This window comes from Scyliorhinus torazame, chromosome 9 (genome assembly GCF_047496885.1).
Source record: "Scyliorhinus torazame isolate Kashiwa2021f chromosome 9, sScyTor2.1, whole genome shotgun sequence".
Classification (NCBI taxonomy): Eukaryota; Metazoa; Chordata; class Chondrichthyes; order Carcharhiniformes; family Scyliorhinidae; genus Scyliorhinus; species Scyliorhinus torazame.
Genome location: NC_092715.1, coordinates 7,063,340 through 7,079,818, shown reverse-complemented (window position 1 = coordinate 7,079,818; position 16,479 = coordinate 7,063,340). Strand labels below are relative to the sequence as shown.

Below are 16,479 nucleotides of genomic sequence, written 5' to 3'. Positions count from 1 at the left end.
CCCTCAGTACTGACCCTCTGACAGTGCAGCACTCCCTCAGTACTGACCCTCTGACAGTGCAGCACTCCCTCAATACTGACCCTCTGACAGTGAAAATGAAATGAAATGAAATTAAAATCGCTTATTGTCACAAGTAGGCTTCAAATGAAGTTACTGTGAAAAGCCCCTTAGTCGCCACATTCCGGCGCCTGTTCGGGGAGGTTGATACGGGAATTGAACCGTGCTGCTGGCCTGCCTTGGTCTGCTTTCAAAGCCGGCAATTTAGCCGTCCTAAACAGACCCTTTGACAGTGCGGCGCTCCCTCAGTACTGACCCTCTGACAGTGCAGCACTCCCTCAGTACTGACCCTCTGACAGTGCGGCGCTCCCTCAGTACTGATCCTCTGACAGTGCGGCACTCCCTCAGTACTGACCCTCTGACAGTGCGGCACTCCCTCAGTACTGACCCTCTGACAGTGCGGCGCTCCCTCAGTACTGATCCTCTGACAGTGCGTCACTCCCTCAGTACTGACACTCTGAAAGTGCGGCACCCCCTCAGTACTGACCCTCTGACAGTGCAGCACTCCCTCAGCACTGACCCTCTGACAGTGCAGCACTCCCTCAGTACTGACCCTCTGACAGTGCAGCACTCCCTCAATACTGACCCTCTGACAGTGCAGCACTCCCTCAGTACTGACCCTCTGACAGTGCGGCACTCCATCAGTACTGACCCTCTGACAGTGCAGCACTCCCTCAATACTGACCCTCTGACAGTGAAAATGAAATGAAATGAAATTAAAATCGCTTATTGTCACAAGTAGGCTTCAAATGAAGTTACTGTGAAAAGCCCCTTAGTCGCCACATTCCGGCGCCTGTTCGGGGAGGTTGATACGGGAATTGAACCGTGCTGCTGGCCTGCCTTGGTCTGCTTTCAAAGCCGGCAATTTAGCCGTCCTAAACAGACCCTCTGACAGTGCGGCACTCCCTCAGTACTGACCCTCTGACAGTGCAGCACTCCCTCAGTACTGACCCTCTGACAGTGCGGCGCTCCCTCAGTACTGACCCTCTGACAGTGCAGCACTCCCTCAGTACTGACCCTCTGACAGTGCGGCGCTCCCTCAGTACTGATCCTCTGACAGTGCGGCACTCCCTCAGTACTGACCCTCTGACAGTGCGTCACTCCCTCAGTACTGACACTCTGAAAGTGCGGCACCCCCTCAGTACTGACCCTCTGACAGTGCAGCACTCCCTCAGTACTGACCCTCTGACAGTGCAGCACTCCCTCAGTACTGACCCTCTGACAGTGCGGCGCTCCCTCAGTACTGATCCTCTGACAGTGCAGCACTCCCTCAGTACTGACCCTCTGACAGTGCAGCACTCCCTCAGTGCTGACCCTCTGACAGTGCAGCACTCCCTCAGTACTGACCCTCCGACAGTGCAGCACTCCCTCAGTACTGACCCTCTGACAGTGCAGCACTCCCTCAGTACTGACCCTCTGACAGTGCGGCACCCCCTCAGTACTGACCATCTGACAGTGCGGCGCTCCCTCAGTACAGACCCTCTGACAGTGCTGCACTCCCTCAGTACTGACCATCTGACAGTGCGGCACTCCCTCAGTACAGACCCTCTGACAGTGCAGCACTCCCTCAGTACTGACCCTCTGACAGTGCGGCACTCCCTCAGTCCTGACCCTCTGACAGTGCTGCGTTCCCTCAGTACTGACCCTCTGACAGTGCAGCGTTCCCTCAGTACTGACCCTCTGACAGTGCGGTGCTCCCTCAGTACTGACCCTCTGACAGTGCGGAGCTCCCTCAGTACTGACCCTCTGACAATGCGGCACTCCCTCAGTACTGATCCTCTGACAGTGCGGCACTCCCTCAGTACTGACCCTCTGACAGTGCAGCGTTCCCTCAGTACTGACCCTCTGACAGTGCGGCACTCCCTCAGTACTGACGCTCTGACAGTGCAGCAGTCCCTCAGTACTGACCCTCTGACAGTGCGGCACTCCCTCAGTACTGACCCTCTGACAGAGCAGCACTCCCTCAGTACTGACCCTCTGACAGTGCGGCACTCCCTCAGTACTGACCCTCTGACAGTGCGGCACTCCTTCAGGACTGCATTGGGAATGTCTACCGAGGTTCTGTGATGTCTCTTGAGTGGGTCTTCAATTCATAGAATCCCTAAGGTGCAGGAGGCCATTCGGCCCATCGATTCTGCACCGACCCTCGGAAAGCAGCACTCCTCCGTCCGTATCGCTGCCACCCTGTAACCCAACCCGAGGAAACCGGAGCACCCGGAGGAAACCCACGCAGACACGGGGGGAACGTGCAGACCCCACACTGTCACCCAACCCGAGGAAACCGGAGCACCCGGAGGAAACCCACGCAGACACGGGGGGAACGTGCAGACTCCACACTGTCACCCAAGGTCGGAATTGAACTCGGGGCCCTGACGCTGTGAGGCACCAGTGTTAACCTCTTGACTGAAATGCAAGGGTGCTACTCACTGGCACAGTTGTTAGGGCAGCATGGTGGCACAGCAGTAAGCACTGCTGCCTCACAACTCCAGGTAATTGTGTTCAATTAAGTTGATCTTTTCTCTACACCTTGCTATAACTGTAACATTATATTCTGCAGTCTCTCCTTCCTTCCCTATGTACGGTGTGCATTGTTTGTATAGCATGCAAAAAACAAACTTTTCACTAATACATGTGACAATAATAAATCAAATTAATTCCCGGCTTGGATCACTGTCTGTGCGGAGTCTGCACATCCTCCCCGTGTCTGCGTGGGTTTCCCCCGGGTGCTCCGGTTTCCTCCCACAGTCCAAAGATGTGCAGGTTAGGTGGATTGGCCATGATAAATTGCTCTTAGTGTCCAAAAAAAGTTTAGGTGGGGTTACAGGGATAGGGTGGAGGTGTGGGCTTGGGTAGGGTGCTCTTTCCAAGGGCCGGTGCAGACTTGATGGGCCAAATGGCCTCCTTCAGCACTGTAGTGATTCTCTGATTCTTGTCCCCAGTCAGATACAGAGATATCCAATTGCGTTGTTTTTCAGCTTGTCAGTGTGTTTTTAACATAAAGATTAGTTGTTTTCTGGAGATGTTTCAGAGATGTTGCTGCTGGCTGTACCTGTAGGTGATTAATGGATGGAGTGGGATGTACTCTGCCGGCCCAAACTCCACAGAGCAGCCAAACGTGGTGATGGTAACCAGCTCGCCGAGACGTGACATTAGCAGCAGGGCCCCACGTTTTAACATACAGACCAAGAAGAGATCATCATGCGTCCAGCTCACTGCACCGACCCAGTAAGACCTGAGGAAACAAAAGACAAAGAACTCATTTCCAATCCTGCATCAACATGGTCGTGTGGACAGCGAGTCAGACACGCTCACTAACCAGCTGGGAGGGGGTGGCATTGCCTCCTGGTTCGGGGCTCCCTGAACTCTCACGGTTACTGGTGCAGTGACCGGATTCGAGGCAAGCTGCGATATTAATTCAGAGACTGATCCCATCCACTCTTAATGCAACCAGGGACGGTCAATAAAGCCATCCTGCCAGAGCGTGTCACACACACACCACACTCGTCTTTGATCCTGAGTGACTCACACCCCAAACTCCCCCCACCCTTCCGGGCTTGGTTGTAACGCAGTGTTTTGTATGGTCCTGAGTCACATACTTCAAGATCAACTCAACTTCCCCTGAACAGAGGTAGGACAGGGCAGCATTTAAAGTACTTTTAATCGCCTCATGACACCCCAAAGTACAGCTTAGCTATTGTTATGGGTCCAGGTTTAGAGAACCCCAAAGTGTTTCATGGAGTTCAACCGACCCACAACGTTTAACAGGTTTGTGGTGTGGGAAGCACACGGCCTACTCTCCAGGTGTGACACAGCAGAAATGGACAAATGGGGCGGGATTCTCCACTCCCGCGCCGAAGTGGCCGCGCCGTCGTGAACTCCGTCGAGGTTCACGACGGCGCGAAACGGCCCCGATCCCGACCGATCCAGGCCCTGACAATGGGCTAGGATCGAGGCCGCGTCATCTACCCGCGCCAGGCCTCGTCGCCGCGTAAAGGCGGCGCCGCATAGATGACGCGGCCGGCGCCGCATAACTGGCGTCATCCGCGCATGCGTGGTTGCCGTCCTCTCCGAGTCCGCCCCGCAAGAAGATGGCGGACGGATCTTGCGGGGCCGCGGAAGGAACGAGGTCCTCCTTCAGAGAGGACGGCCCGACGATCGGTGGGCACCGAGCGCGGGCCACCCCACATTTGAGGTACCCCCCGGTGCAGGATCCCCCCTCGCCCCCCCGCAGGCCGCCCCCCCAGCGTTCACGCACCATTTATGACGGCAGCGACCAGGTGTGGACGGCGCCGGGGGGAACCCGCTGTTTTGGCCTGGCCGCTCGGCCCATCCGGGCCTGAGAATAGCGGGGGTGCCGGAGAATCGCTATTTTGGGTGTCTCGGGCGATTCTCCGGCCTGCGGCCCGCGGAACCCGACTGGGCCGTTCCCGCCGCTTGGGAGAATCGCGGGAAGGCGTCGGACCGGCGTCCCGGGAAATTTTGGCGGCCCAGGCGATTCTTCCAACCGGCGCGGGAGTGGAGAATCTCACCCATGGTTTTTAATACAAAACAATGTTTATTCTATGAACTCAAGTTAACCTTTTAAAACCAAACATTGAATATCTTAACACCCATTACTTCAAAGATAACCCCAAAAGACTACAACACTAAATAATCATTCGAACTGTTCCTTTAAACATCCAAAAGACTTCAAACCTTCAAAAACAGACATGAGGTTACATTCAATATATTTATAGTCTTTGGATTTGCAGATATCAACAGACCAGCTCGGTTTCTTCCTGCAGCTCACAGCAAAACACACAGACACTCCCAGCTGCAGAAGTAAGCTCAGCTCCCCCCACCCTCTGACATCACTTCAGTAATATGATCAGCTCCATTTCTTAAAGGTACATTGCTTAAACATCCATTTCTTAAAGGTACTCTCACATGACACTACTGTGGTTATTTATGAAGATTGGTCAATGGTCGGAGATACGCTGCAGCCAATTTTCAAACTTAGGAAATGGGGAGCTTTCGGATTCTTTACAGAGAGATTAAGCAGGGCCTCAATTTTGGGGAGGGGATTAACAGTTGGCAAAGGACAATGCGTCTCCCCATCTCGTCAGCAGATACAAATAGCTCGCACGGCTCAGCAGCCAGCACTGCGGATTGCAAAGTGGTTCTCCAGTGCGATACGCCATCCAACCCTGGATCTCAAACCCCATCACCGCCTGAGTGACGTGGTCACGTACCTGATAAAGCGAACTGGCACAGGCTGCCCGCTACTGCCACAGCCTCGCAAGCTGCTCGACACGGTCACACCAGTCAGTGGGTTCACAAACAGCACCTGACTGGCCTGGAAACAAGAAACAAAACAGGCAGTGAGTGAGCAGCAAACGGTCGGACATGGAATAAAAAGAGAAAATGCTGGGAAAACGCAACAGGTCCGGCAGCATCTGTGAGAAACAGCTAACGTTTCCAGTCTGTGCGCCCAGACAAGTCTTCAATCTCTGTCACGCAGACTGGAAACGCTAACTGTTTCTCTGTCCACAGATGCTCTTTTTTTTCATTTTCGGTACGTGGCCATCGCTGGTGAGACCAGCATTTATTGCCCAGCCCTAGTTGCCCTTCAGAAGATGGTGGTGAGCTGCCTTCCTGAACCGCTGCAGTCCGAGGTGTAGGTACACCCACTGTGCTGTTAGGGAGGGAGTTTCAGGATGTTGCCCCGGCGACAGTGAAGGAACGGCCGATATATTTCCCAGTCAGGGTGGTGAGTGACTTGGAGGGGAACCTCCAGGTGGTGGGGTTCCCAGGTACCTGCTGCTCTTGTCCTTCTAGACGGTAGCGGTCGTGGGTTTGGAAGGTGCTGCCTGAGGAACCTTGGTGAGTTACTGCAGTGCATCTTGTAGATGGTACACACGGCTGCCACTGTGCGTCGGTGGTGGAGGGAGTGAATGCTTGTGGGAGGGGGAGCAATCAAGCGGGGCCGCTTTGTCCTGGATGGTGACTGAGGCTTGAGTGGGCTATGATCGATTGTAAAACGTTACTTAAAGGGATGACAGTGGATAGGCAATGGCAAACATTTAAGGAGCGCATGGAGGAACTGCAACAATTGATTATTCCTGTCTGGCACAAAAGTAAAATGGGAAAGAGGGCCAACATTGGACAAGAAAAACAACAGGTCTGAGGATTGGGAGCAGTTTGAAATTCAGTAAAGAAGGAGCATGGGGTTGATCAAGAAGGAGTAAATAGAGTACAAGAGCAAGCTTGCAGGGACAATAAAAACTGTAAACGTTTCTATAGGTGCATGAAGAGAAAAAGATTGGTGAAGACAAATGTAGGTCCCTTACAGTCAGAAACAGGGGAATTTATAATGGAGAACAAAGAAATGGCTGAGCAACTAAACATATCGGGCGGAATTCTCCGACCCCACCGCCGGGTTGGAGAATCGGCGCAGCGCCGCCCCGGCACTGGGACGCAATTCTCCGCAGTGGTTAGTGAGAGGGAAAAACTTAAGGAGATTAATATTAATATTAACAGAGAAATGCTATCGTGGAAATTGATGGGATTGAACGCGGTAGAGCACGGCAGCACTGTGGCTTCACAGCGCCAGGGTCCCAGGTTCGATTCTATGAAAGCAGATAAATCCTCAGGGCCTGATAATCTACACACCAGAGTGCTAAAGGAACTGGCTCTAGAAATAATGGATGCATTGACGGTCATTTTCCAGGATGCTAGAGACTCTGGAACAGTTCCTGCAGATTGGAGGGTAGCTAATGTTATTCCACTCTGTAAAAAGGGAGGCAGAGAGAAAACAGGGAATTATAGGCCAGTCAGCCTGACATCAGTAATGGGGAAAATTTTAGAATCCATTATTAAAGATTTTACATGAAACATATATTAAAAATATTAAACATTATTAAAGACTTAGAAAGCAGTGGCAGGATCGGACAGTCAGCATGGATTTATGTAGGGAAAATCATGCTTGACAAATCTTTGAGGATGTAACTAGTAGAATTGATGAGGGGGAGCCAGCGGATGTGGTTTATTTGGACTTTCAGAAAGCTTTCGACAAAGTCCAGCGTGAAAATTAAAGTGCATGGGAATGATCGAAAACTGGTCGGCAGACAGGAAACAAAGAGTATGGGATTAATGGGTCTTTTTCAAATTGACCACCAGTAATCAGTGGGGTACCGCAGGTATCGGTGCTGGGACCCCAGCAGTGACTGGGGGGTACCGCAGGGATCGGTGCTTGGACCCCAGCAGTGACTAGTGGGGTACCGCAGGGATCGGTGCTGGGACCCCAGCAATGACTAGTGGGGTACAGCAGGGATCGGTGCTGGGACCCCAGCAGTGACTAGTGGGGTACAGCAGGGATCGGTGCTGGGACCCCTTCAGTGACTAGTGGGGTACCGCAGGGATCGGTGCTGGGACCCCAGCAATGACTAGTGGGGTACCGCAGGGATCGGTGCTGGGACCCCAGCAGTGACTAGTGGGGTACCGCAGGGATCGGTGCTGGGACCCCAGCAGTGACTAGTGGGGTACCGCAGGGATCGGTGCTGGGACCCCAGCAGTGACTAGTGGGGTACAGCAGGGATCGGTGCTGGGACCCCAGCAGTGACTAGTGGGGTACAGCAGGGATCGGTGCTGGGACCCCAGCAGTGACTAGTGGGGTACCGCAGGGATCGGTGCTGGGACCCCAGCAGTGACTAGTGGGGTATCGCAGGGATCGGTACTGGGACCCCAGCAGTGACTAGTGGGGTACCGCAGGGATCGGTGCTGGGACCCCAGCAGTGACTAGTGGGGTACCGCAGGATCGGTGCTGGGACCCCAGCAGTGACTAGTGGGGTACCGCAGGGATCGGTGCTGGGGCCCCAGCAGTGACTAGTGGGGTACAGCAGGGATCGGTGCTGGGACCCCAGCAGTGACTAGTGGGGTACCGCAGGGATCGGTGCTGGGGCCCCAGCAGTGACTAGTGGGGTACCGCAAGGATCGGTGCTGGGACCCCAGCAGTGACTAGTGGGGTACTGCAGGGATTGGTGCTGGGACCCCAGCAGTGACTAGTGGGGTACTGCAGGGATTGGTGCTGGGACCCCAGCTATTCACAATATATATTAATGATTTAGATGAAGGAACAAAATGCAATATCTCCAAATTTGCAAATGACACCAAGTTGGGTGGGAGGGTGAGCTGTGAGGAGGATGCAGAGATCCCTCAGTGTGATTTGGACAGGCTGACTGAGTGGGCAAATGAGAGGCAGAGACAGGGTGGATAGTCAGAGGCTTTTTCCAAGGGTGCAAGTGTCAATTACAGGGGGCACAGGTTCAGGGTGAGAGGGGGGAGTTTAAGGGAGATGTGCGGGGTAAGTTTTCCACACAGAGAGTGGTGGGTGCCTGGAACGCGCTGCCAGAGGATGTGGTGGAAGCAGCACATTAGCAACATTTTAGAGGCATCTGGATGGGCCGATGAACAGGGAGGTAACAGAGGGATACGGACCGAGTAAGGACAGAAGGTTTTGTTTTTAGTTAGGGCATCATGATCGGTACAGGCTTGGAGGGCCGAAGGGCCTGTTCCTGTACTTTTCATTGTTCTTTGTTCTTTGAATGGCAGATGCAGATGTTGGAATGACCAAGGAACTGATCATCGACTTCAGGAAGCGCAGCACGACACACACTCCCATCTGCATCAATTGCTCCGAAGTGGAGAGGGTCGATAGCTAATAATAATAAACACTTATTGTCACAAGTAGGCTTCAATGAAGTTACTGTGAAAAGCCCCTAGTCGCCTGTTCGGGGAGGCTGGTACGGGAATTGAACCCGCGCTGCTGGCATTGTTCTGCATTGCAAGCCAGCTGTTTAGCCCACTGTGCTAAACTAGCCCCTAGCTTTAAGTTCCTGGGGGTCACCATCACCAACGGGCTGTCCTGGTCCACTCACATCGATGCAACAGTCAAAAAACCCAACAACGTCTCTACTCCCTACGGAAGCTAAAGAAATTTGGCATGTCTGCACCGACTCTCACAAACGTCTACAGATGTGCGATAGAGAGCATCCTATCCGGCTGCATCACAGCTGGTATGGCAACTGCTCGGTCCAAGATCGCAAGAAACTGCAGAGTGTGGTGAACACAGCCCAACGCATCACACAAGCTCGCCACCCCCCACATTGATTCCGTCTACACCTCCCGCTGCCTCAGGAAGGCAGACAGCGTTATCAGAGACCCCTCCCACCCAGGCATTGCCTTCTTCCAGATCCTTCCATCAGGCAGAAGGTAGAGAAGTCTGAAGACTCGCACATCCAGACACAGGAACAGCTTCTTCCCCACAGCTACAAGACTCCTCAACGACTCCCCCTCGGACTGATCTGTTCCCTGTAAGAACACTATTCACGACGCCCTATGCTGCTCTTGCTCATGTATTTGCTTTGTTTGGCCCCTTGTTCCGCACTGTAACCAATCACTGTTTGTCGATGTACCATTTGTCAATGTTCTCTGTTAATTATTCTTTTTGTCTACTATGTACGTACTGTGTACGTTCCCTCGGCCGCAGAAAAATACTTTTCACTGTACTTCGGTACATGTGACAATAAATCAAATCAATCAATCAATCAATCGATCAGTATAATTTGGATAAATACGAGGTTATCCACTTTGGTGGCAAAAATGAGAAGGCAGACCATTATCCGAATGGCCATAAATTAGGAGAGGGGAATGTGCAACGAGACCTGGGTGTCCTCGTACACAAGTCACTGAAGGTAAGTGTGCAGGTGCAGCAGGCGGTAAAGAAGGCAAATGGTATGTTGGCCGTCATACTCGAGAGGTTTCGAGTACAGGAGCAGGGATGTCTTGCTGCAATTATACAGGGCCATGGAGAGGTCACACCCAGGACAGGTTTGATGTGTAGTTGGATGGGGTCAGTGCATTAGGCTGAGGTAAAGGGGAGTCTGGGTCGAAAGACAATGAAAAAAACCAATAAGTAATAGCTGCTTCATAATCCTACTCTACAGGACAACCCAGAGAAAGAATACTGAAGTAACCTTGGGATCATTCTGATTGATGATGACTGCAAGCACCAGTCCATCCCTGGAGAAAGCGGCCAGCAATGCTCCTCTCGATTTCACCGCATCACAACCAGGAATCAGAGCTGCTAACGATTGGGTGTGTGTTACCCACTGGACACAGAACGGGACAGCACTGAAAGGCAAGAGTCAGATGTGAAGCTGAGGAGCAAACACTGATGCACTGTTACAATCTCATCTCTCGAGGCGCATTTGTTCTTCCACAAAATGGACCAACAGGCACGATCCGTACATTTGGATGCTAACCGGGGATTCTTTTTAAGGAGGTCATTAATTCACCTGGGAACTGCCAACAAGCAGGCCTTTGTCAATAAACCACCTGACTTTTATGGTGTGCCTATCAGCCCGTAACCAGAGAACCTTCATCTGGGTGTCACTGGTCTGCATTCGGACCTGGAAAGCTGAGACCACTTGGTGGAATTCCCAGATGTCCTCCGGGACCAGTAGCCTGACTAAGCAGGAGGGAACTCCGGGTGGACAGCGCCGGGCTTCTGCGAACCTGAATCTTTATTTTCTAACACCCATCTCTGCGGAGAGATTCGATTTGTTTGTTCCACTGTGTGTGTGCTGGGGGATTTCTTTCAGACGAAACAGATAATCAACCTTCCCGATTACAATCGTGTGTTCACCAAAACTTGCAAGTTTTGAAAAGAAGCTATGTTTTATAATAAACAATCATTGAGTTTATTGAAAGAAAGCTGGTTAAAGTCTATTTTATTCTGGGTAGCAGTACAGAAGGTAAAAAAATTAGTCACTTTGGTGAGTAAATCGAACAATGTGATGATTGTGGAAATTTCAGATATATTGTGTTTTTGTAGCTGGCGCAGTAAGGGATAAAAGCCTGGGTTAGGGTGTTGATAGAAATTGACTATTCTAGTCAGATATAAGAGGTTTAAATGAGAACTCATGAAGAATAATTAACTATAATCATATTAACCATGAGAGTAAGGGAAGCTGAATAACTGGGAACATTTTGCAAGTAGCTTGAGACTTGCTTAAGATTGTAAGAACAGTGACGTCAACTAGCTAAAAGGCCCCATTGTCATACAGTAAAGAATTGGTAGTTCCGTCTCCATAGTAACAGCCAGTCTAGGGCTGATAATTTCTTAGCGAAAACTGTTTCTCCAACAATGTCTCAATGGAGGTGTGGATAAGTTGGAAAATTGGCAGGCAATGGAACGAGAAACTGGCACCAATATATTTAAATACATATATCTCTTAAATTGATGGACAGACACTTTAGCCGAATTGAGTGCACTATAAATTAGTTAAAGCCAATCAGAGGTGTAAAGAAGGCGAGACCTTAAGATAATAATCTCCTTAAGAATCACTTGCCGGGATGGAAAAACTCATTCCGGAATCAATCTTTTTCTGAAACCTATTTCCTTGCTGCTTTTGCTCAATCGCCATCTTTCATTTGTTTAAATCACTCAGTCATTTTATCCTGTGTATTATGATTTGAAGAATAACCTAGATGTGTAATTGAATAATAATAATAATAATAATAATAATAATAATAATAATCGCTTATTGTCACAAGAAGGCTTCAATGAAGTTACTGTGAAAAGCCCCTAGTCGGCACATTCCGGCACCTGTTTGGGGAGGCTGGTACAGGAATTGAACCCGTGCTGCTGGCCTTGTTCTGCATTGCAAACCAGCTGTTTAGCCCACTGTGTTAAACCAGCCCCTTTGAAAACTCAGCTACCGTATTCGCTAAAGACGATCAATCTGCCCTAATTTTGTATTGACAAATAAAGTTTACAAAGAACAAACAAAGAACAAAGAAATGTACAGCACAGGAACAGGCCCTTCGGCCCTCCAAGCCCGTGCCGACCATACTGCCTTACTAAACTACAATCTTCTACACTTCCTGGGTCCGTATCCTTCTATTCCCATCCTATTCATATATCTGTCAAGATGCCCCTTAAATGTCCCTATCGTCCCTGCTTCCACTACCTCCTCCGGTAGTGAGTTCCAGGCACCCACTACCCTTTGCGTAAAAAACTTGCCTCGTACATCTACTCTAAACCTTGCCCCTCTCACCTTAACCCTATGCCCCCTAGTAATTGACCCCTCTACCCTGGGGAAAAGCCTCTGACTATCCACTCTGTCTATGCCCCTCATAATTTTGTATACCTCTATCAGGTCGCCCCTCAACCTCCTTCGTTCCAGTGAGAACAAACCGAGTTTATTCAATCGCTCCTCATAGCTTATGCCCTCCATACCAGGCAACATTCTGGTAAATCTCTTCTGCACCCTCTCTAAAGCCTCCACATCCTTCTGGTAGTGTGGCGACCAGAATTGAACACTATACTCCAAGTGTGGCCTAACTAAGGTTCTATACAGCTGCAACATGACTTGCCAATTCTTATACTCAATGCCCCGGCCAATGAAGGCAAGCATGCCGTATGCCTTCTTGACTACCTTCTCCACCTGTGTTGCCCCTTTCAATGACCTGTGGACCTGTACTCCTAGATCTCTTTGACTTTCAATACTCTTGAGGGTTCGACCATTCACTGTATATTCCCTACCTGCATTAGCCCTTCCAAAATGCATTACCTCACATTTGTCCGGATTAAACTCCATCTGCCATCTCTCCGCCCAAGTCTCCAGACAATCTAAATCCTGCTGTATCCTCAGACAGGCCTCATCGCTATCCGCAATTCCACCAACCTTTGTGTCGTCTGCAAACTTACTAATCAGACCAGTTACATTTTCCTCCAAATCATTTATATATACTACAAAGAGCAACGGTCCCAGCACTGATCCCTGTGGAACACCACTGGTCACAGCCCTCCAATTAGAAAAGCATCCCTCCATTGCTACCCTCTGCCTTCTATGGCCTAGCCAGTTATGTATCCACCTTGCCAGCTCACCCCTGATCCCGTGTGACTTCACCTTTTGTACTAGTCTACCATGAGGGACCTTGTCAAAGGCCTTACTGAAGTCCATATAGACAACATCTACTGCCCTACCTGCATCAATCATCTTAGTGACCTCCTCGAAAAACTCTATCAAGTTAGTGAGACACGACCTCCCCTTCACAAAACCGTGCTGCCTCTCACTAATACGTCCATTTGCTTCCAAATGGGAGTAGATCCTGTCTCGAAGAATTCTCTCCAGTAATTTCCCTTCCACTGAAGTAAGGCTCACCGGCCTGTAGTTCCCGGGATTATCCTTGCTACCCTTCTTAAACAGAGGAACAACATTGGCTATTCTCCAGTCCTCCGGGACATCCCCTGAAGACAGCGAGGATCCAAAGATTTCTGTCAAGGCCTCAGCAATTTCCTCTCCAGCCTCCTTCAGTATTCTGGGGTAGATCCCATCAGGCCCTGGGGACTTATCTACCTTAATATTTTTTAAGACACCCAACACCTCGTCTTTTTGGATCACAATGTGACCCAGGCTATCTACACCCCCTTCTCCAGACTCAACATCTACCAATTCCTTCTCTTTGGTGAATACTGATGCAAAGTATTCATTTAGTACCTCGCCCATTTCCTCTGGCTCCACACATAGATTCCCTTGCCTATCCTTCAGTGGGCCAACCCTTTCCCTGGCTACCCTCTTGCTTTTTATGTACGTGTAAAAAGCCTTGGGATTTTCCTTAACCCTATTTGCCAATGACTTTTCGTGACCCCTTCTAGCCCTCCTGACTCCTTGCTTAAGTTCCTTCCTACTTTCCTTATATGCCACACAGGCTTCGTCTGTTCCCAGCCTTTTAGCCCTGACAAATGCCTCCTTTTTCTTTTTGACGAGGCCTACAATATCACTCGTCATCCAAGGTTCCCTGAAAATTGCCGTATTTATCTTTCTTCCTCACAGGAACATGCCGGTCCTATATTCCTTTCAACTGACACTTGAAAGCCTCCCACATGTCAGATGTTGATTTGCCCTCAAACATCCGCCCCCAATCTATGTTCTTCAGTTCCCGCCTAATATTGTTATAATTAGCCTTCCCCCAATTTAGCACATTCATCCTCGGACCACTCTTATCCTTGTCCACCAGTACTTTAAAACTTACTGAATTGTGGTCACTGTTACCGAAATGCTCCCCTACTGAAACATCTACCACCTGGCCGGGCTCATTCCCCAATACCAGGTCCAGTACTGCCCCTTCCCTAGTTGGACTGTTTACATATTGTTTTAAGAAGCCCTCCTGGATGCTCCTTACAAACTCCGCCCCGTCTAAGCCCCTGGCACTAAGTGAGTCCCAGTCAATATTGGGGAAGTTGAAGTCTCCCATCACCACAACCCTGTTGTTTTTACTCTTTTCCAAAATCTGTCTACCTATCTGCTCCTCTATCTCCCGCTGGCTGTTGGGAGGCCTGTAGTATACCCCCAACATTGTGACTGCACCCTTCTTATTCCTTATCTCTACCCATATAGCCTCACTGCCCTCTGAGGCGTCCTCTCGCAGTATAGCTGTGATATTCTCCCGAACAAGTAGCGCAACTCCGCCACCCCTTTTACATCCCCCTCTATCCCGCCTGAAACATCTAAATCCTGGAACGTTTAGCTGCCAATCCTGCCCTTCCCTCAACCAGGTCTCTGTAATGGCAACAACATCATAGTTCCAAGTAGTAATCCAAGCTCTAAGTTCATCTGCCTTACCCGTAATGCTCCTTGCATTAAAACATATGCACTTCAGGCCACCAGACCCGCTGTGTTCAGCAACTTCTCCCCGTCTGCTCTGCCTCAGAGCCACACTGTCCCTATTCCCTAGTTCTCCCTCAATGCTCTCACCTTCTGACCTATTGCTCCCGTGCCCACCCCCCTGCCATACTAGTTTAAACCCTCCCGTGTGACACTAGCAAACCAGTGACATAGCTGACAAATAAAGTTCAAGTGAACTTTGCTAAAAAGCACAGACTTGACCTCTGTTATTTGGGAACTAAGAAGGGATAACGGATATCCAGGGTTCCGAATAGACACACAGATCCATCAGGTGTGTATCTGTCTGCTGCATTCATCTTTTTTAACATCCTGGTTTAAAAGACAGGCAGACACTTCGGTTACAGAGATGCAATTAAAGCATCGTAAAAGTAAGACCATCATTCATTCCAACTATGTACAGTCTTTACCTGAATAGGGCTAATGGAATTTTGTTCATTGAAAGAAGGTTCTCTGGGGAGTTGATAATTAGAAACATTGTGTTTAGCCTTAGTCAGATGGTCATCATAGAATCATAGAATTTACAGTGCGGAAGGAGACCATTTGGCCCATCGAGTCTACATCAGCCTTTGAAAGAGTACCCTACCTAAGTCCATGCCTCCACCCTATCCTCTTAACCCCACCTAACCTTTAGGACACTAAGGGGCATAACTCAGTTAGTGGGATAGAGATGATTTACAGAATGTACAGTGCAATAGGAGGCCATTTGGCCCATCGAGTCTGCACCGGCCCTTACAAAGAGCACCCTACTGAAGCCCACGTATCTACCCTATCCCCGTAACCCACACTTAACATTTTTTGGACACCAAGAGCAATTTATCATGGCCAATCCATCTAGCCCGCACATCTTTGGACTGTGGGAGGAAACCGGAGCACCCGGAGGAAACCCACGCAGACACGGGGAGAACGTGCAGATTCCGCACAGACAGTGACCCAGCGGGGAATTGAACCCGGGTCCCTGGAGCTGTGAAGCAACTGTGCTAACCACTATGCTACTGTGCTGCCCAATGTAGTCAATGGGAGGAACCTGGTGCTGAAGCAGTCAGGTGGTGAGTTTAGTTTAGACCTGTGTGTTACACACTAGTTTACTAGTTTGTCACGGGTAAGAATGTACAAGGTTGTTTTTTCTCTCTCTCTCTGTCTGATCTGGGATCATAATTACTATTAAATTAATGGTACAATTGGCGGAATAGTGGACTGGATACTGCACGCACTCCTCCCATCCAAGTTGTTACAGCTCAGACTAGCACAGTCACACAGCGACTGTGTGTACATGAGGGTGTACACACACACATGTGCTCATTGAGTCAGATGTGCATACACAGACATCCACCAACTTCACATCAGCACATACATCAACACATTGACGGTAATGTACACACGTGTAACATGTGTAAAGGCGAATGCGCACACACACCAACATTTTTCTGAGCATTCCTCTGCATAAACACTAAATCAGACACATACGCACTAATCTCCACGCATACTCCTTACTGGGCAGCTAGTACTTGGACCAAAATGGAAAGTCTTACCTGATGCACAGTTCCACCTGCTCAAACCACTTCAGCTTCAGTGTGGTCAGTATCAGAGCGTCGCCACATGTAAAGACAAAACAGCAGAAGCAGCAGTCACCCAGCACCTGCACCAAAAACATGGACCACATTGGATCAGCACAGTATCATTGTTCACTTAT

General features: G+C 49.9%; 1 protein-coding gene across 1 annotated transcript in view; it reads right to left on the bottom strand.

The window, feature by feature from the left end:
- Window positions 1-16,479, bottom strand: part of LOC140429943 (ciliogenesis and planar polarity effector 1-like) — a 687,141-nt gene that overhangs the window by 614,897 nt on the left and 55,765 nt on the right. Inside the window, exons 5-8 of the mRNA XM_072517533.1 lie at window positions 16,319-16,425; window positions 10,071-10,227; window positions 5,289-5,392; window positions 3,107-3,289 (exon numbers count right to left, since the gene is read on the bottom strand). Coding sequence (XP_072373634.1) covers window positions 3,107-3,289; window positions 5,289-5,392; window positions 10,071-10,227; window positions 16,319-16,425 — 551 coding nt within the window. The remainder of the gene's footprint in view (window positions 1-3,106; window positions 3,290-5,288; window positions 5,393-10,070; window positions 10,228-16,318; window positions 16,426-16,479) is intronic.